This window comes from Zeus faber (assembly GCF_960531495.2).
Source record: "Zeus faber genome assembly, chromosome: 4".
NCBI lineage: Eukaryota > Metazoa > Chordata > Actinopteri > Zeiformes > Zeidae > Zeus > Zeus faber.
Genome location: NC_137191.1, coordinates 28643044 through 28665471, shown reverse-complemented (window position 1 = coordinate 28665471; position 22428 = coordinate 28643044). Strand labels below are relative to the sequence as shown.

Here is a 22428-nt window from a genome sequence, read left to right as displayed (position 1 = left end):
TATTTAGTGCAATTTATTTTGTGAATCAGACGCTAAGACGGCGCAAAAGTGGGCACAATTGACGCACAATTCATTCTATTAGCGGCCGCAATCCATTCTTTGTCAATTCGCCCCTGAGTATGTATGGCTGTATGTAAGTGTTCTGTATGTGAGAGCTCCAAGGAGGATTTAGTCCAACAGAATGCCTGTGTTCTTATGTGGATAAGCTTTTATCCACATCTCAATTTTTAACTCTATCTTACTACCAGATTTCATAAACAGTGTCAATCTTTTACTTTGAAGTGGATTTTGCTAAATTGGGTAATGCTTCATGTCTGCGCTGCTGGAGGAATGCCAGCTTAGCATTACAACATAAAGAACAACGACATAAAGCAGACTGATTCCTGTGTCATTCTGCACATTTTGATTACTTGGTATAAGTAAGTGCCACTTGGCACAAGAAAACTCTCTGGTACCGGACTTGTCTTGTATGTATTTAATGATGATGCCGGCAATTGATATTTGTAGTCACACTCTCAAGTAGTGAGTGACAAAATGTCATGTGTAAAATTTTATTAAAATTGCTCTTGTGTTGATATCCGTTGTATCTGTCACCTCGTGAGTCACAATCAAACCAAATTGAGTCCTCTGTGGATTCCCACCCATAGTTTGAGTCTGCCAAATCAAATTTTCCAAACACGCACTTCCTGTTGTTGGTATAAGGGTGATTTGGCCCTTCATCAAGGGTGAGGTGTTCATCAGCTCTTACAGTTTGTCCATAAATTTACCAGTAGCAATACAACATTTACTGTTTTTTTCCCCCCTATTTTTAGAGAGGAGAGGGTGTGAATTATTCAGTAAAAATATTGTTAAAGGCATTCTTTGCTATAAGAAGTCCAGGTATAATCCAGATGCTTGTTACCTTGATTGTTAAGCTGCACAAAATACTGGAGTAAATGATGGGAACAGCATCCGATGCAGAGAATGTTCTTGCCTGGCTCAAAGTGATAATCAATTGATTTTGTATTATGTTTATGGTAATTTGGAACTAGACCCTCTTTTTTATAAAACACTGGCCTTTCATTTCTTAATTAAAACATGAAAACAGGAAGTCTTGATCAATTGATGAAATTATGACAAATTGTCACTGCAGCTGGCTGCTGAAAATGTCTTGACTGACCAGGAAGCAAACTATCGAAGCATATTTCTCTCTAAAAATGAGCCAAACCCAGGCATGGAAGTTTAGTCACCGTCTTCTGAGAATGAAGATTGACTGCCCTGTCTTTGTACTCCTGTTGGAAGAAGGACTTATGCTCTGAAAGAAATGGACCAGAAAATTTCTAGGGAGAAGGCAGCGCAGCGTCGCGCAACCACCCACTTGGTGTTCCTGGCCTAAATCCCCGGGCACAGAGTGGTGCAGTGTAGCTTTTCAGTTTGAAAATGTGACCAGAGTGTAACAAGAGTCCCCTCTACTGTATGTTTCATTAGACTATAGCCCATGAAAACTGTTACTGTTGTGCTGTCCCTCTGTGTTTATTTTGCGAAAAAGCTTTCTGCTTACATATCCTGCATTTCTTGGGACCATTAACCACAATCTTCAAAACAAATAACAAATGTGATCACTCATCCTGTGGCACAGCATCTGCCAAAATCCTTTTCTAAAGAGAGCGTCCACTTGGGCTTGTGGGATTTGAACGTACAAACTTGTGGCCCCCATTTTCACAACAAATGGAGCAATGCATTAAGTAACCGTTACAAAAGGGCGACTCTGAGAAAACAGGCATCCCCGCTGCCCCCTTCCCCCCTGTCCGGGGACGACCTTTCACCTCTGGACCAGAACCAACGCCAAGCTTTAGCCTGACCTTTTGTGTGTAGACAGATGACGGTGTCCAAGCAGGGCTCTGATCCTTCGGGCTGTCTCCCTCATCTGAGGTCAGAGACGAGGTTAATGTTCTGTAATGAATAGCAAGAAGCCAGTTATTCCTGTAATTCAAATATTGCGCTGCTTGTATATATTTACGAACAGGGGAGGACTATGTTCTTCACAGTTTAAAGTAAAGGGTGTTTGTTTTTACCCTGGTGGTATGATTACATCATAAAAATAAAATTGCGATACTTAAATACTTTCTAACGAATAATACACATGCTCTTTGTTTAAATGTTAGTGAATTTCTAACTGGACTGGGAGAGGGACTGCTATGTAAAGCTGTGTTCTTGCCCCAAAGGTAACCTTCTCTGCCCAATGTGGTTTATCCTGTTTGTCCCACACAAAAAAATGAAGCTGAATAACTATTTCCTTTATTTTATTTATTTATTTATTTATTTATTTTTAATACAAAAAAATGGCATCTTTGTAGTTTTTTCAATGCACGCTTGCCGCTAAATTAATGCTTTGTCGCTCAATGGGACCTTTACCCAACAGGTTAACTCCCTCGGGGAAGCCAAGCTTGGTTTGACCTTTGGATGATGAAACACTTGTCTGGGTCACTGATTGGACTATGTCTGTCTCCAGGGCCCAACACTACCAGACAACGGTATAGGTGTCAGCGGCGCTGTACGCTAACTGGCTAGACCGATAAGCTTGCTGTGCCCATGTGCTTCTGTTTGATTTATAGCTAGTATTGGACTGTGGAACAGGGTGGCTCTCTTACAAATGGTCCCTGAGCAGCAGCTGTTTCCAACCACTTCAGCAGACAATGGAGCAGAGTTAACCCCTCGCTTACTCATTTTTACGACTGTCACTGCTTGGTTGAGAATGGTCACAGATGGGTGGTTGGATAACTTCTTGTTTTAATTTGAAAGTATTTGAGGATTTGTTCTAGAATTTGTTTGCTTTTTTCTCAAACAGAAACCTATTAGTGTTTTGTGTCTGTTTGATTTGTTTCCAGAAAGTTGGGACCAGGATGGGTAATTGAGATGTCGAATGCACCGATGGTCAGGCATTGTAGACGACTTAAGAAATGTATTTGAATGGTAGATATAGTTTAATATCCCACTGTAAAATGCTTGCCACTCCTATTCAAAGGTGGGTATTGATAGAAATATGCACTTAGCTACATGTACTTAAGTAATGTTTATCAGGTAAATAGTATTTGAATAGGTCAAATCAACTCAATACTTTTTACAAGGTTTATGTAAGGATAAGTACTTTTATCTATACTTGAGTTTATACCTGTTTGGAAGTACCAATACTTATACTTTTAGTGTATTTTTTCAGTATTCTACTCACTCTGCTCCTATCTCATATACAAAATGTTAATGGACATTTCCCAATTGAATGTCATTGTGTTATTGTAATCCAAATGACTAGATCTAATCTTTTGGATCATAACAATTCTGTATTTGCTGTAGCAGTGGTCGCAATAGTCTTTATGTGACGCCTCATGGTCACTGAATATTCACATTTAACGTTTAATGTTTTGTAAGGCTTTTTAAGCCCCTCCTTAGTGGTTATAAGAGGATGTTGAGTTATAAATTGATCTTGTGTTATGTAGACACACTGGGAGTCTGAGTGGATTTAACTAGCAGAGCTAGTTTGCTTTTGCCATTACTGTCTTCTACAGTTTATTTTCATCCTCCAACTACTTTGGTTATTTAACGGTATTGTACCTGTTAATCATTATTTCTTTATGGTTTTGGTCCATCCGCCCATCTCTGAATTAGTTCATCCGCTCACCCGTCCACATTCAACTTCTTCAGCAGTAACAGCAGCAGCCTGGTCTACCCAGCAACGGAGGCTGTGAGAGGTCATTGATAATGATGAAAGAGGCTTTTACCTCCATGCTCGTTGTGGCTGAGACAGTGGGCCACTGTGCAGGCTAATCCTTTAATCCCCATTAGCATGGCTTGCTAACTGTTGGAGAAGGCTGCCCCCAAAGCACTCCACAACTCTTAGTTTACAGCTTTCACTCAGCTGTAGGTCGTAGTTATGGGTTCTCCACGACCGAAATGACTGCAACATTGTATAGGTCCCAATTTTGATGAGATTTATAATAGATTAGATTAGATTCATTAATTGTCATTGCACAGAGTACACGTACTGAGGAAACGAAATGCAATTCTCTGCATTTTATCCATCCTAGTCACAAATATTATACAAATGTCACCCTTAATGTTCACGCCCACTAAGCCATCTTTAAAAGGAATTAACACAATTCATTGGAGTTCTTGTTTGATCAAAATGATAAGGCCTAAATTGAAGATGTTCATCAATTTGTGTTGGTTTGACTGGGCTTGTACATGGATCCATAGCCATGACCTCACTTTTTTGTGGTTGGTGATTATTGTATAATTTTTTTGTGTTACATCCTGCCAAGATGCCGGACCCCTGCGACTCTATTTCTCTCCTGTTTTTCTCCTGTCTACCGAATATATGGTGTTAATTTTGTCCCACAGGAGTTGTTCGTAGCTGCCTGCGGCTTGGCCCGTGCCCAGACTGTCTGCTTTGGCAGTGTAATTTTCGCTGATGGGCTGATGGTTGTTTTTTCGCCAGCTCCACCAGTCAATAGTGTAATTTAGCTATGTTGTGATTGTCTGCTCCCATGTTGCGATTCCAATCTGATTTGTCTGGCTGTGTCATTTCAGTCACTGTCTCTCCCTTTGCATCACAGGGTTTACTTGTTGTACAACTGAAAACCATAGTGTGAAACTTGGTTGCACTGATATTTTATTTAGATATTCTTTTTAAATGCAATCATCTTTCAGGGTGATTGTGTGATGCACCCAAATGTGGTCACAATTTAAATGATTTTATTTAACTATTATTTTCTTTATTTTTCTTTGGGCTGCTCCCGTTAGGGGTCGCCACAGCGGATCATCTGCCTCCAATACCTTCTGTTCTGCGAATATTCCTCCCTTACACCAACCGCCTGCATGTCCTCCCTCACCACATCCATAAACCTTCACTTCGGCCTTCCTCTTTTCCTCTTGCCTGGCAGCTCCATCCTCAGCGTCCTTCTCCCAATGTAACTCTCATCTCTCCTACACACGTGTCCAAACCATCTCAATCTGGCCTCTCTCACTTTTCCTCCAAACTGTCCAACCTGAGCTGTCCCTCTAATGTACTCCTTCTTAATCCTGTCCATCCTTGTCACTCCCAATGAAAATCTCAACATCCTCAACTCTGCCACCTCCAGTTCAATCACCTGCCACAGCCTCTAAACCGTACAACATAGTTGGTCTCACTACTGTCCTGTAGACCTTCCCCTTCACTCTTGCTGGAACCCTTCCGTCACACATCACTCTGGACGCTCTTCTCCACCCACTCCACCCTGCCTGTACTCTCTTCTTTACCTCTCTCCCGCACTCTCCGCTGTTTTGGATGGTCAACCCTAGTACTTGAACTCATCCACCTTCTCCACCTTCACTCCTTGCATTCTCAGCTTTTTGCCGCCCTCCCTCCCATTCAGGCATATGTATTCTGTCTTGCTCCTGCTGACTTTCATTCCTCTTCTCTCTAATGCATACCTCCACTTCTCCAGGCTCTCCTCAACCTGCTCCCTACTCTCACTACAAATCACAATGACATCCACGAACATTACATTACATTTAGCAGACGCTTTTATCCAAAGCGACTTACAGTTGTTCAAACACCGACGGACGCAGCCATCAGGAGCAACTAGGGGTTAAGTGTCTTGCTCAAGGACACTACAGCATGCTAGCAGGAGGAGCCTGGGATCGAACCAGCAACCTTTAGATTACTAGACGACCAGCTCTACCGCTTGAGCTTGAGCTACCATCCCCATAGTCCTCTGTGGACATCATAGTCCACAGAGACTCCTGCCTGATTTCATCTGTTAACCTGTCTGTCACCATTGCAAACAAAGGGCTCAGAGCTGATCCTTGATGCAATCCCACGTCCACTTTGAATGCCTTCGTCACGCCTACTGCACGTCTTACTACTGTCTGACTGCCCTCATACATATCTTGTAAAACTCTTACGTACTTTCCTGCCACCCCGACTTCCTCATACAATACCAAATAATTAAAATATTATATGATTTATTATTAAGGGACTATCATGCAGTATGATAGTCATTATCTGATTCGTAGCCGTAAAATAAGAGAGGGCGTTAGGTGTGTGTGTGCGTGTGCGTGTGTGTGTGTGACGTTAGGCTATAAACAGCTGTTTAACGCAACGGTACTGCTACGTATGTCCCCCCTCTCTTAAGCGGAAATTAACCATAACATACTCTAGTGACTCTCGGTGATAGTAGTGCACCAAGCTTCGTTTGCATAAATGCACAGTCCCCCTACTCTGGTCTTACCAGAGTCATCAGTTACATCTCTCCGCCCAGATATAGCGCCCCGTTACCTCGATGGTGCTACCAGGAAAGCCACTGTTAAGCCATGTTTCTGTGAAAATCATGATGTTGCAGTCCATAATCGTTTTGTCAATCCACGGCGGCAGCTCATCCATTTTGTTCGCCAGAGACTAAACATTGGCAAAAAAATGCTGGGTAGATAGCCGGGGAAGAGCCCTTAGTGCTCCACTCTCCTCTACGGTCTTGATGTCGTCTGCGCAAACTTCCCGTTGGCCGAGCCGGATTGGTAGTCTCCGGTGTCTTGAAAATCTCTGGAATGAGCTTGAGATCGCTGAAAAAGTTGTAAATATTGCAAGATCCGATGTCCAAAAGTTCCTGTCGGCTGTACGATGTGTAACCAAGGCTGTTCTGAGTGAACTGACTTGGGGGTGGGGAGTGCGGAGTATACCTGTTATGCACGGGAAGCAATTACGGATGGAGGGAGACAGGTCTCGATGTATACCTGATCTATGTTCTTCTGAAGCCTTCTCTCCTCCCGTGATAAGCAGACTGCTGCCTGCACAAAGCAGACACTTTCACTTCACCTTTTTAGCAAGTAGTGATAACATGCTTAGTGTTTTATAAATTAGAAAGGTTTTTCATTTGATGAACGTCGGCGCTGAAACGCAAAAAATAACTAAATGTTTTTATTTCGGTCTTATTTCTTTATATTAAAAGATATAAGCAAAACGGCGGTGGGCAAGCAATGTAATTGGTGTACACCCGAAAAACCGCGTAACACCGATAACTGCGGCAACCCTACTTAACACTCTATTGTGTTTTATTTATATTTTATTTAACAGGTAAGTGATATCCAAAACCATTAATCCTTTTTTTGGATCATTAGTTAATGTAACAAACGAACCATGTTGAATTTTGGATCAAGAAATTCAACTTTTAAATATGTTAACAATGTCCAGATAATGTCCGGACCTGGTTATACGGACATTGTCCAGAGTTGCCCACATTCCCTGGAAATAATCACTTTGGTTTAGACAAGGCGACACTCTACCCACTGAGGCAGAGCCTTGGTAGAATGTGCAAGAGGCAGGATGTGACGCTGTGGACTTCTACAGCACACCCAAGATGGTGGATGAGGTTACAGACTTATCAGTAGTTGGGCTATTTTTTGCGTTGATATTCCATGTATTTGGACATATCCGCAATATAAACAAGAGTGGAAAGGAATAATTAAGAAAGCAGAAAGGAGTACGAAGCAGCTACGCTCGGTGCATGAAGATCCGCACAAAAGTAAATAACTGGTGCATGATAACGAGTGCGAGTGGACATGTCATCAACATGCGACACTCCCACACGCTGTGAATAATCCGGACAATTACCTGCTCTGTTCACGCATAGGCTCATTTTGTCATTACGCAGACTTTGTACTCGGGTGCTGGCTGGGTAATGTCCAGGTCAAATGATTCGAAATTTGCGTTCACACGTACAGCTCATTCAGGTAATGTCCGGATAATTTCAGGGTTGCATAGCATGTGTGAAAGCAGCTTCAGTTAGCTAGCTAATAAGCAGCATCCCCATATCACTTACATTTACCGAGTCTAACCATTTGTTTTGTATTGTTACCTATTTATGGAATGGCATCATCATTCATCTAAATACATATTTGATTATATATCCCCTTGAACTATACAGTAGCTGTTATTATTCTATGAAATAATGTATTGTTACAGCTAATGTGCTTTATGTTTCTGCGCGTGGGAGTGAGTGTAAACAAAGATGAAGGGTAATTTCTCATTGGATTGATCATGGATTACTACAACATTTGCCTGCCGCTACCGCACCACGACAACATAAGATGAGGGTGACAACCGAGCTGAACCCAAGCGGGTTTTTGTTTGCCAATCGTGTTTTAGTTCAAGGTTTCAATTAATTCAAGTTTACATCTTCAATTTTGCAAATAAGATGGCTTTTGATATATAGATATAGAAGAAGAAGAAGAAGAATCTTTAATTATCACACAACACACATGCACACACACACACACACACACACACACACATGCTTTTGGATGGTGGCCGGTGAAATGAGGCCTCTGCATTTGACCCATCCTGGCTTGTCCTTCCTCCAGTGGCACAGCCAGGAGCAGTGGGCAGCATTGGTCGACGCACCCGGGGACCGGGTGTCCATCGCTGGTCAGACGATGATGTGTGCACTTTTTGGTGGGGGTCCTGGTGGGGGGGGGGAGGAGAGAGGAGAGAGAGAGAGAGAGAGAGAGAGAGAGAGATACCTGTTTTATTTAACAGATCATAATTTTTACCCTTTAAATACAAAATGTACGTCTTAGAATTAAGACATTCATAATTTCAAACATGTTATGCTGCCATGAATGTTTAATTGAATACAAACTTAACTTAATGATAATATATCTTGGAAAAAACAAGTCATTGTTTTTTGGCATCCCTGATATAGATTGTCTGTCTATGGATTTCCAGGGAGGCCGTGGAGTTTTATTGAGTTTCTGCCTTTCTCTTGTTTCTACCCCCCCACTATGGGTTTGTGCTTGTTGGTTTCCCTCTTATCACTCCCTTTGGATTGTCAGACTTGCTCTGAAAGTGCAGATTTGGCCCCCTTAGGCCCACCTGGGTCCTTTAACTGAGCGGGAGAGTGATGGTTCGTGACAGAGGGAGAGAGGGAGCAGGACGGAATGCTTCAGCAACCATCCAAATAACACTCATCCAAATAACCCCCCCCCCCACACACACACACACACACACACACACACACACACACACACACACACACACACACACACACACACACACACACACACACCCACCCAACCCCAAATTCCCATCATTTCTCTCGGTCTACATTTCTCTCGGCCTTTGCTGAAAGCCATAGTATGTTGGCTGTGATGCGAACCTCATGGGCTCACCTCATACAGGAAAGAATGCGTGTCTCTTCAATATTTTACAAGGGGCGTCTCTTAAAAATGCCTCTCCTTTTGGGCCGCAGCAGGACGGTGAGGACAGACAGATATAGAGATGTATAGAGACAGCAGTCATACGAAGGGGAAACCAAGTCTCCATTTTAACGCCAAGGCACTAGCTGATGAATAATGGAACCATGAGGAGCAGACAGAAGACTCCCCAGCCCAGTGTGATGTCATCCATCAACCATGGCTGTCATTTTTATTTTTCATTTTTGAGGAAGTTTGGGGAGTTTTCCACTATTTACCTATCTGTTTCTAGCTCTTTGTTTGATCGATCTGTAAAACAGATATTGCAAAAATTAGGCTATCTGAGATAAGATAATTCCAAATACTTGCCACTGAAACTCTCACCAATCGATTTACATCCTATATTTTATATATGGTGAATGATATTACCTCATTGCTATACATCTTGCAAACAGCTGTGGTTTAGAACTACTGCTAGGTCTCTTACATTTCTCTTCAATACACATGCACACACCATTAGACTACAGATGGTTCATTAAGGCAAAGGAGCTGGAAACACTAGCGCTTTTGTCTACAGTGGCTGTGAATGTCACCAAATATCAAGAGATACTCTTTGTTATATGTCTGGAAATTTCTGGTTTGTCCATGTCTACAACCTTGAGTCGAGTAAGATTTTATTAGTGTTAATTATTAATTCAAAAACCTTTTTTCCAGGAAAGTTCAGTTGGATATACTATATCACCACTGGGGAATTTGCACATTTTGGATGGCTGAACGCATAGAGCAACCACACATTTAGTTTTTAGGGCTTGAAGGAACATTTAGAAGGTGTGGTCATTCACCATGCAGACCACTGCTGATGCTAATCTAGAATTGTCGTAAAATTCAACAAAAAGAAATGCTGACGCTTCCCATGGTCCTCTAGGAAAATGTAAGGTTCATGTGAATCAACATTTGTTCGCCTGTTTTTTCTTGCAAACTATTCTCGAACAGTTCATGTATTTACTAATGACCGTGCACCTGTTTCTTTGACCTAATTTGTACCTCTCTCTATTCTCTCTTCCAGTATTGTGTGCGAAGAACCTGGCGAAGAAAGACTTCTTCAGTGAGTAAAGCCTATTTTTGTCCTGTTTCTATTCCTGTCACATCAAGTCCCCTGCGTATTGGTGCAGGACTTGTCAGCTAGGGCTGCTCACACTAGCGTTTGAAGCCCTGCTCCCTAATAACGTCCCCAAGAATCTGATCTCTCTGTCTGTCTAGGCTGCACAGAGACGTGGGATCAGGCCTCACAGCCTGTTATAGAAACCCTGCTTGTTACACTGTGATTATCCTCTATCAGTATTAACTGCATTTAAAATGTCTAACTGTAAGAACTGTAGAAGATACGGTATCTTGTTGAGTGCCAAATGGCTGTTGCTTAACGTGTGTATGTTTATTTACATCGCACCTATTTAGTGCTTCAAAGAAAAATAAACGCGAATACCGTTTTCACACCAAAGTTAGCGGGTTGACCGCTAGTTTTGGTGTTCAATTTAGGCGATTGACACCTTTCCCATTGCCAGGAGAAATGGCGTTTTTTTTCTGGTGCGTCACGTTGTACGTCATTAACATGTCGGGATAGGGCGTGTCATGGTTCCAGTGTGATTGGCGAGAAAAACAGTAGAGGAGACGGCAACGTAAACCAACAATGACATAAAACTGTAAAACTTGGAAAAACGTTGGCACGTAAATAGACAGGAATATCCTTGTATCATTCCATCTATTCATATCCCATTTACAATCCAAAATCAGAAGTTATTGACACATTTCCCGCCAGGCTCCGAGCCACAACAGCACTGCCCTATGCCGGTCTCCGAACCGGAGGAGCGCCTCTGCCCCCCGCCACAACGGACCTGCCAACCTAGGAGGGTGCTCGCATGGATACCCCATGCTGCTTCTACAGCCCCCCATAACACTGGAACCATGACACAGCCCTTTTCTGCCGTGTTCGTGAAGTTGGACGCACCAGAAAAAAAAGAAAGGCATACTCGTCTGCAGTGGAAAAGCCGTCAATGGCTTATATTTAGAGGGTTTACTCACGTTTAAACTTCCCGGGTATACCTGCTTATTTTGGTGTAAAAACGGTAATAGATGCAGACACAAAACAAAGACAGAATTTAAAAAAAGTCAGTCTCAACAAATAGGTCTTTATTTACTTTTCAAAGGTGTTGACAGTCCAGTCCAGAGGTATGAAGTCGGGGGGATGAAGTAATTCATTAATATAGTATATGAGATATACAAGTCATTACAATAAATGTATAGTGAATTTTGGAATTTTGGTCATTAGACATCACGGTTGTCATTAGACATCACACAGTAGCAGGGCTGGTTGGGGTTACAGGGCCAGGAATTGTCCGGAACAGAAAGTAATTAAAACGAAGGACGGGTAGTATCATAACTAGGCTTGGGCGTGCAAAGTTTCAATCGTCCAATCATGCCCCCCCCCCAATAGACGATTGTATTCGTTGTTGTCACATTCCAATTGTGTGGTCGGCAGACAATACACTTTACAATGAGGGTTAGAACACATAAGGTCTTGTATGCTCCAGCCCATGTGTCCGATTTTTAAATGAGTAAAATTAACAAAAATGCATGGATTATTTATCCTGTGCTTGTCTGTTTGAACGTTGTGATTGCTTTTTACAATGAGAGAGGAAAAAAATGAAAAATGGATGTTATTTTTGCCCGAGGTGAATGCTGATTCTAACTGTGTCTTCTCCATGTAGTAAAATGCGATTGGCTCGGCTGTCAGCTCTCACTTTATGTTGTCGCTGCGCGGTAGAAAAAGGGAAAATATTGTAATAATCCACGATCAGTCATTTTAGTTTCCTGTAGCGCCACTTTCCTGTCTGTTTATACTCACTTGCACAGTTTCAATCCTGGACAGGATTGAGGAGGGGGAAAAAAAAAAAAAAAAAAGTCTGTCATTAATGTCCTTCGGCGGTTGATTCCATCGATTGACAATTGAATCATCAATCTGCCCGGCCTTATCAGTTAATGGCTAAATAACTAATAGGCTATATAGTGGGACTGTTAACTCACCCCCACATACAACCACACAGTCAACAGGGTGTCGTTGATGTTTTTTCTGCCTCTTTTGTTATTTCCGAGTAAATGTTTTTCAACATTTCGCCCAAAGCAGCAATTTCAATCAATCAATGTAACTTGAACAGATTTTCCTGCTCCACGAACAGTGATACCTAGTCATTACTTGGTTTACAGACCAGACAGTTTTCACAATAGAAGCCACGAAAGCAGTCCAGGCCCTTTAACCATCATTAGCTCTTGTGGTCTGGCTAAAAGCTCTGAGGAAAAAGGAAAAACCCTGCACCTTTGCAGCCCTCGAGCTGGGCTCTTCATTAACCTGGAAGCCGTGGATTCAATTACAGCAGATTAGAGTCGGCTGTGTGGTACAGTTTCCTCTAAATGACAAGGAGTAGACACACACACACACACACACATAGAGGGAAGTCCCAAAATGACATTGGGCTGAATGTGCCTCAACAAGTTTAACCTGTTTGTGGTTTCGTTGTCCGGAGGCAGATTCCCTGTTGAATAACACACTGTGGAATAGGGCTGGGCAATAAAACAATCTTGATAATTTTCATGATAAAATCTTCCATGATACCTATGACGAGTCAGTTTTCCTCTACCTACATAGACACAACACGAACAGCCCATCGTGCAGCAGAGAAACAACCATGTGACACGAACAGCCAATCAGTCTTACCAGTTTTGGGGTCCAGGTTCACTGGGCTTCCTCCGCTCTCTCCCAGGCTGGAGAGCGCAGCAGGGGCGAGCCCCCCCAAAGTTGACATGGTGGATCTTCCTTAAACATCAACTCAAACATGACCTCCTCCCAACCCGAGCCCGGCGACGCCCCCATGTCCGTTTTAAGAAAGAATTCGTGATTTTCAGTGACATCTGTTCTGAAGCGGTCGGAGAGCGTCCCTCGATCCGCTCCAAATGTCTCCGCGTATAATCACAGAGCGCAGATTTGGGAACTTTCCAGACTGTTCTCAGACGACAGTGATTATTATATTATATATTAAATCCATATAATCTCTACTATACTATATGCATATAATACAAGAATACAATTTTTTTTTTTACATTTACACATTTATTTTATTTTGTTTATTCAATGTTTAACATAAAGCCAAGACACTCAAAACTGTAAACAGAGCAATGTTATTATTAAATATATTGTGACAATTATCGATATCGATCAATATAACTAAATATATTGTGATAAAATTTTTGGCCAAAATGATTGTCCAGCCCTACCGTGGAAAGATATGCATTTGTGCCACTTAACAACTGTTACTGCTTACACAAATTGATAAATGATTTACATTTTAATTTACCATATCCGGCCAGCTTAACAAAAACAAGCTGGTCAAAGAATCTTATTCAGAACCAGCTTTTGAATTCAAATCTACCACCGTTTTGACTCTTATGTCATGTAGCCATAGGACACTACATGACGCTGGTAAACTACGTAGAAGCATTTCATACATTGAGTACATTGAGTTTGAGTATACTCAAACGCGCCCTTCAAAACGGCACTTGCATGCTGTAAATGTGTCCGATCTGATCAGGGCCCTATTGAATATCACCCGACTATTGTGGTGCTGGTTTTGGTTTCACAGGGCTGCCTGATCCCTTCGCCAAAGTGGTGGTGGACGGCTCTGGACAATGTCACTCCACGGACACTGTGAGGAACACGCTGGACCCCAAGTGGAACCAACACTACGATCTGTAAGTCAACCCAGGGAAGGCCAAGTCGGCATTGCCCAACTCCCATGATTTCTGGGGCTAGCACTTTCAGACTGCTGTTTAAAGATGGACCAAAATCATAAATCAGTCTTAAATTTTTATGTCTACAAACCTTAAACATAGTATTATAAAATATTCAGCAACATTTTTTTTGTGAATGACTGTTTTCTGTAGTCATCTATTATGACTCACAATCATCTCAATAAATGAGAGGCCGTGGTCTTGCCCTCATTAATATTCATGGACTGACCTTTGGGTGAGAACTACAAACTTGCTCACAAGCCAACTACAGGTGAGAATTAAATAGGTATATGTGAAGCACACTCAGCTCAGTGGGTGGGCGAGGTCTCATAATGTGATTATTTTATCTGATTGGCTCTATCTAATTGAGTGTATCTGACAACATAATGAGACTCAGAAAAACCTTATTGACTTTTGCACCAGTATCTTGATTTGTCTGTTTGCCTATCTGTCTCGTATCTACCCCGCATTATGTTGTCTTTTGGGCATCGATATTAGGATCTCCTAACTCGACAGTCCCCATTCTGTCACAAAAACATTTGCATGTGATGAGCCCACTGAGAGCAGAAACATGCTTCTACGCCTGAATGGATCGTATTGTAGGGTTTGGGTTTCACTCTGCAGCATCTCTATGTGGAGCTGCTATGAATAGTGTGTGTGGAATGCAGATTCAGACCCCCCCCCCCCCCCCCCCCCTCTGAGAAGCAACTCCCAGCTGTAAACCACTGGAGCTGTTCAACATGCCAACAGATTGCCGATACAGCCGGATTTCACACATGCCAGTGATGGCCTTAGAAAGGGTAAAGTAAAGTAGCTTCTTCATTCTCCTCAGGGCTCATAGTTTTCCTAACTGCTTTTTAAAGGACTTGCCCTAATTTACTTTTTTTTTTTGGGGGGGGGGTTGATCCTGGAGTCACATTCTTTTAGAATTGGACTACCGACAAAATTATAAACTGGACAAAAAATCTAGTAAACAAATCTCTGGTGTATTCATCCCTGCCAAGAGATTTTGGAATTCCGCGATCCTACCTAAATTTCGAGCTTCCTGATAGTATCTTTTGGCTCTCTCATTATGGGATGTACGCCCGTGCCGTTTTGGATAATATCCGTTGATCTCTTACTCTAGATATGATTATTTTTAAAGAGAATGAAAGCTTTTCGTCGTCCTGTAACTTAATGTCTGGACAGACCATGCAGAATTTTTTTTTTTTTTTATAATAATAATAAAATAAAATCCTCCCTCACTCATTGTTTACTGCAAAAACATTGAAATTGACCCAGTATAACACTCCACTGAGCGACCTTCTATAACTGTACATGCCTGGCTGAATGGCAGGAGGAGATGTTTTTTCACCGGGCCGTGTTGTTAAAGTCCTACGCAGTCGTACAGGCGGTTGTAGCCAGTAACCGCCCTTCAGGACCCAAAGGAACCCCCGGCAACAGAACCTGGAGAGAGGGAGAGGAGGAAAGACGTACAGAGAGGATGTGAGAGGGAGAGGAAGAGGCGGGAGGGAGGGAGAGTATAGTGATGGTGAAGGTTGATAAAGGGGTGAATGGGTGGGTTTGCAATAAGGAAACTTTAACATAGAACTTTTGTTATGTTGTCACTTAGAGAGGCGAAACAAAACAAAAACCAACTGGTTCGACCAAAAGCAGGAAGTGCCTAGTTGTCAAAGCCGCAGTTGTTTGGTTTTGTGTATTTCAGAGTTTACAGTCTACGTGTGGATGCACCCGGCTGTATGTACGCCTGCGTGTGTGTTATTTTTTTTTTTTTTCCTTTGAATGATCTTGGTCACCATGGAGACGATTTGATTGAACATTTTACACACACACACACACACACACACACACACACACACACACACACACACACACACACACACACACACCTGTTGCCCGACGCTTTTCTTTCCTCGTTAAGGTCCACGTCAGGTCCCTTCGGTCCGTTAAATCGCTTTCTTTCTCTGCCGGTCCCAACTCGAGGTGAGCTCCCCTCACCAGGAACCCATGTCCCCCACCGCCCCTCCTCTGGGTCAGGAAATGGCTGTCATACCACAGTGTTGGCAGACCAGAGTGTGGTTTTGGCGGGCTGCCAGATCACCACCACACCCCTGTCTTCAGTCTCCAGCTATGGGGGAGTGGGGTAGGTGGGGGTGGTGAAATCCATACTTATGGAGTTTACATCACAGCCCACTGACACAGCCTGGCTTGGGACTTCAGTTCTTTGGCTGTTTCTAGAAACACACCTGCCCCATACCACCGTTTGTCAAATGTAATAAATAAAGAAATAAAGAAATAAAGAAATAAAAAAGCCCATCACAATACATTATTGTCTCCAAGATACCTTAAATTGCCTCCTTGGGAAAGAAAATATTTGCAATGCAGAGAACAAGTCACATCCTTAAATAGAATTTCATTCACCTTAGCACTGTTATTTGATTACATTTTTGGTGGTGTCTTTACCTATATATTAAAAAAAACAAACAAAAAAAATTCCTTCTAGAAAAGCATTTTTATTTTTATTTTTTAAGTTTTTTTTTTTTTTTTAATTTAATTGTTTTTTATTGAGATTGTTTCTCAAGGATGGACTTTAATGATTGTAACATGCAGGTTTTATGCCCTCGCAGTGTAGTATGTAGGGTTCGGGATTTGGCAAGATCCAGCTCCCCTCTGCCCCTCCCATCTGCAGCCTTGTTAAAGCGTTCTGCCATGCGGCTCAGTTTGTGGCACTGATACTCCAGAGGTAGAGGCGGGGCTCCAGTCCCTTTGGACCCTCACTCCATGCTTTAATAAGTTTGGGTCATAGTTTTTCAGCCTTTTTCGGCTCTTGGTGGTTTGCCAGCATTCCACGCTTTTACTTCCTCAGCCCTTGGAGAACGGTAACCTGGGGTTGTAAAAATGCTCAAAGTATGAATGGCATCACGACTGCATGGGTCACAAGTTTATCTCGCCACTATCCTGGATAACTTCTGTCAGGTTGTGAGACACAACTGTTAAAAGCGCAATTCCCGGACAAATACTTAAAAAAATCTCTACAAAAATGTTGTTCTACTCTGTGAAATGCGACACCAATAACTATTCAGGTTTTTGAAAGCCTTTTGCTGTATTCCGTTTTGACTTTAAGGCTTTCAGCAGACCTTTTGAATTGTTTTTCTCTTCATGGTAGCTCCGGCAGCAGAACTCAAAAGCTTTTGCAGCCCAGGTAACTTGCTTCCTGATACTTACAATACCTAAACCACATCACTTCCTGTGTGGGGCAGGTATGTCCCATTACACAGACACTCAAAATCCCCAAATACAAATGGCTTCACTTTCTGATGTTGTTTCATTTGGGCTCGGTAAAGCCAATTGTACTATTAATACCAATTATAAATGAATACTTAACCATGAAGTTAATATACTTCCATGATTCATCCAAGTAAGTTAATTATGTAAAAAGCATGGGACTTTTTTAATGGACAACTCCATTAGGACATTCCAAAGAGTCTTTGGATGCCAGCACGTAACATTGCATATTACATCATCCTACGCTCCCCATCCACATAACCTGTTATAACACAGAAATTCAATAAAAAGAATGATTTAGGATAGGCCTCTCTTTCCAATGTTACATACTGCCATGTTTATGTCATACTCATCGCATATTTTACTTATTGTTTGTAATATTGGATCCATAATTTCATGAAGAGAAATCTGACTCAGGTGCCATAATGGTCTACCACAGGTATCTCCATTTATATTTCATATTTAGGAACATTGACGGTCCTAAATATCCCCCAGTCCCCTCAGGGGATCAGATTGCGACACTCAAGACGAGCATGACCTGAACGGACAATTGCCGGTTTCTCTTTATTATATAAATACTAATAAATAAATATAGGTGTGGTGATGGGCAGCGTTGCTAACACTGCGTCTTTCTAATACCAATGTTGCTAGCGTTATGGATTTTCTTTCATTGATTTCTCCAAGAAAGTTATTATTCCAAGCACCTTGTTTGCAACCATGCACGCTCCCTCCCTCCTTTGTCCGTTAGATATTGTTTTTCCAGTAGAGCGACATGGAGATGGTACAGGGGAGGGCAGAGGTTTGGTGACTTTTGGACATGGAGGACATTATAGGACGTTAGAATACTCTTTTGCTATTGGTGAAGACCAAATTTCAGAAAACAGCTTATTCACAACTTCTTTATTGGATATATTGTACCATATGTGTCACTTAAATCTTGATATCAACAACACAGTGTCAAACCTTGCATTTCACAGACTTTCTTTTTTATTATGACATCCAAGAGAGAGACACTGCGCACCAGAGAAGCTGATTGGAAATGGCAGTCCTTTCAGGTCCTAGAGATACCTGTTTCACATCCATGCTTCTCTGTGTTTTCATATAAATTGGCTCGCAGCTAGCAGGCATAGACAGGGCACCCAGGGGTAAACACAGCAAAGAAATAAGAACAGAATGTAGATGTTCCGCTGTCTGGTTCGCTGGGCCTCTTGTACTACACACACAGCATACACACGGTTTATTTTGGGCCTTGTTGCTAACCAGCAATGGTATTGCAAATCGACCCTGTATAGACTATTTGACATCAACCTCAATTGTACACAACACAAACAGCTGTCTTTATTGGGGTTCCATTTGCGATAATGGATGATGGTGATTTATTGCTTAGAGTACTGTAGTTGTGTATGTTGTGTGAGAATAGCGAAGATAAACAAGGTACAGGAGTCACAAGCATGCTGGCTCCATTTAAATTCTTAATCTAAAAAAAAAAAAAAAAGTTTCTTTCCCAAAACTACAATTGTCTTCGTATATGTTATCAACTTAAGGCTGCCACCACATAGCTCTCCAATGTGGAGGAGTGGAGGTATGTGTTAGTGTCATTTAGTTTGGATGTGTTTGATCTGGAGGTGTTTAGGAGTTCCTGAAGGTTTTGACTCAATCAAAAAAAGTCTTGGGGCACTTCCAGATGAGCTTTCCAAACCACATTGTCTTTCACTGCTGCTGTCTGCAGGATTAGGGCCAGAAACCCATTTTGTTGTTGATGTCATTGTTACCGCTGATTTGTGTGTGTGTGTGTGTGTGTGTGTGTGTGTGTGTGTGTGCGTGTGTGTGTGTGTGTGTGTGTTGACGCAATCGTTGTGTCTGCGACCGTGTGATAAATGTTGCTAAATGTTTTCTGTCTGACAACAGGCTGGGTGTTGACATCTATGTTTTATGAATCTCTTCCACCTCTGTGTGTGTGTGTGTGTGTGTGTGTGTGTGTGTGTGTGTGTGTGTGTGTGTGCGTGTGCGACAAAGCCCACTCTTACTATGACTTGAGCTCTAGTTGTCAGCCAGCCTTGTCATACATTACAGCAGGTATTTTATTTAAATTATTAGAATTATCTTTTTTTTGGGATCGACTGGTCCTGGCCCCCTTGTCATTCTAAAGACCATTTTCTGACAGTTGTAGGAGTTAAGACAGTCGAGCCTCTTTCAGTAGTTGGGTGGAGAGCAGGTGTAACACCCCTCACCCACGCTCATTACCTCATCTCATTTAGGGGCTCTTTTTGTTAAACCGTTAAAGATTTTGATATTCTTATTACATCATCTCCTGGGTCCAGGTGTTCTCATGACATCACTACATTCACAGAATGACCTCATGTTTCGACCCGTAACACGTTCCAAATTCTACAGTAGCGTCTCTCATCCTTTCCATCTCATAACGACACTTCTAAAGCCCTGAGATGTCAAGCGACTGACAAACAGACCAACCTCTGACGCCATTTTGTCCTTGAGTCCTCAACACTATAGGATGCAACTTGTTTGTTTTGCACATGGCCTGTATTTTTCCCAAATAAGGGATTTCCTATTAGCTTTGGTCACCTCACCGCTGCCTTAAAGGCTTGGTTAGTTTTTCTGTTTTCAGAAGAGACAGGAAAAAACCGCCTCTGTCTGTTTGGATGTTTAGACCGCAGCGATGTTACACCTCTCCTTCATTTGGTTTTGTCAACACTCCGTGTGTACGTGTGCGCGCTCGTGTGTTCTGGCTCCTGTCGTTCAGAGTGAGGAAATTGCTTTTGATTTCACCTGTGCTCTGAGCCTCGGAGGATTGGCGGTGTACGCTCGTCTGCGTTCCTCTCACTTCTCCTTCCCCTCGCTGAGACGCCACGGTGCACCACACTCCAGCACCTGGAGCTGCCGTGTTTACCTCGCCTGTGCCATGGAAGACCATAAAACGTCAGCGTCCTCACAGAGGCACCTTAGCATGGAGAAAGCTGCGACTCAGATTGTAACCGTCCAATGCTAAGTTCACTCAGTTGTTCCAATATTACAAGTAGGGCTGGACGATGGAGAAGAACCATAAGGACAAGTTCATTATATTTAATTGCATGGTAATGTAAAGTGCACCAACTACAGTGGTGAAAGAAATAATCTGACCTTTTACTTGCGTATAACTATAAATACTCTGACGCAAAATGACTCGTAAAAGTGAAGGTATACATGTACTTACCGTATTTTCGCGACTATAAGGCGCATATAAATGTCTTTTTTTTTCCTCAAAATGTGCGGCGCGCCCTATAGTGCGGTGCGCCCTATGTGTGTTGTTACTGCGGACGTTGTTGAGACCACCATGAGAACGTTAAAGGGGGAAGTGTGGGCGTGGATTGTGTATAAAAGAACAGGTATGTGCTTTATGCAGAACATTGTTGTCTTAACAACAACTTAACTTAAACTGAAGGCTATCAGCTACGCAGAGGAACATGGAAATCGAGCAGCCGCGAGAGAATTCAAGATTAATGAATCGATGGTTCGCAAGTGGAGGAAGATGGAAAACGAACTCCGACAGGTGAAGAAGACGCAGCTGAGTTTCCGCGGACATAAGGCGAGGTGGCCCGAGTTGGAGGAAAGACTCGAGCGGTGGATCATCGAGCAAAGAACGAGTGGGGCGAGCGTTTCGACGGTCACTGTTCGACTAAAAGCAGTAACGCTAGCGGAAGAAATGAAAATTGAACATTTTCAAGGAGGTCCGTCGTGGTGCTTTCGTTTTATGAAACGGTGCCATTTTTCCATCCGGACCAGGACTACAGTAGCGCAGCAACGTCCGGCGGATTATAATGAAAAGCTGGCGAGCTTCCACTCCTACTGCAGCAAACACATCGCCGACAAACGCATCCAGCCAAGCCACATCACCAACATGGACGAGGTGCCGCTCACTTTCGACATCCCGGTGAATCACACGGTGGAGAAGAAGGGGACCAGCACGGTAGCGATACGCACAACGGGGTATGAAAAGGCGTCGTTTACTGTTGTGCTTGGCTGCCACGCAAATGGACAGAAACTGCCGCCTATGGTGATTTTTAAGAGAAAGACTTTGCCTAAAGAGACTTTTCCAGCTGGAGTCGTTATTAAGGCAAATGAAAAGGTCTGGATGGATGAGGAGATGATGAAAGAGTGGCTGAGGGAGGTGTATGTAAGGAGACCAGGTGGTTTTTTTCCACGCATCACCATCGCTGTTAATCTGTGACTCCATGCGTGCCCATCTCACAGCCGATGTGAAAAACAAGGTGAAACAAATGAACGCTGTGCTTGCTGTTATTCCGGGAGGTCTGACAAAGGAACTTCAACCGCTCCACATCGGTGTGAACCGGCCATTCAAAGTAAGGCTGCGAGCGGCGTGGGAGCGATGGATGACCGACGGAGACCACAGTTTCACGAAAAGTGGAAGGCAGCGCCGGGCAAGTTACGCCACAGTTTGCGGATGGATTGTAGATGCTTGGGCTAACGTGTCTGCTGGCACTGTTGTTCGAGCTTTCGCAAAAGCCGGCATCATTTCCGAGGAGCCGCACGGCACGGAAAGTGACTCTGACAGCGAAGAAGGGGAAACTGGCATGTCTGATTTAGCGCAGCTGTTTAATTCAGAAACAGAGGATGATGACTTCGATGGGTTTGATTAATACTTTGTAATAAATACATGAATAAAGCACAAACATACTCAGTTTTGCTCCCGCTCTATTTTTAAATACGCAGTAGAGGTATTTAAACGTAGTAGAGGATATGTACCGGTATATAAAACCCGCGCCCTATAATCCGGTGCGCCTTATGTGTGTGTTAAATACAGTAATGGCACACATAACTGAGACTGCGCCTTTTAGTACGGTGCGCCTTATGGTCGTGAAAATACGGTACTCTTAAATCTACTTAAATTAGTAAAAGTATCGTAAAAGCAGTTATCCAGTGTTCTGCTACAGACCTTATAGCATGGGACTATGCAATCTAACTGGTTCAGTCGATCAGCTCTCTTGCTTTGGCTTGCTTTTGATATATAAACTTAAATCCCTTTTTGAAACTTAAGTAATGCAACTTTGTTAGAAATGTAGTAGAGTTAAAATCGCTGGTAAGAAC

General features: G+C 42.6%; 1 protein-coding gene across 1 annotated transcript in view; it reads left to right on the top strand.

The window, feature by feature from the left end:
* Window positions 1-22428, top strand: part of LOC307229779 (E3 ubiquitin-protein ligase SMURF2-like) — a 103954-nt gene that overhangs the window by 38743 nt on the left and 42783 nt on the right. The window contains exons 2-3 of the mRNA XM_079999850.1: window positions 10268-10306; window positions 13893-14001. Coding sequence (XP_079855976.1) covers window positions 10268-10306; window positions 13893-14001 — 148 coding nt within the window. The remainder of the gene's footprint in view (window positions 1-10267; window positions 10307-13892; window positions 14002-22428) is intronic.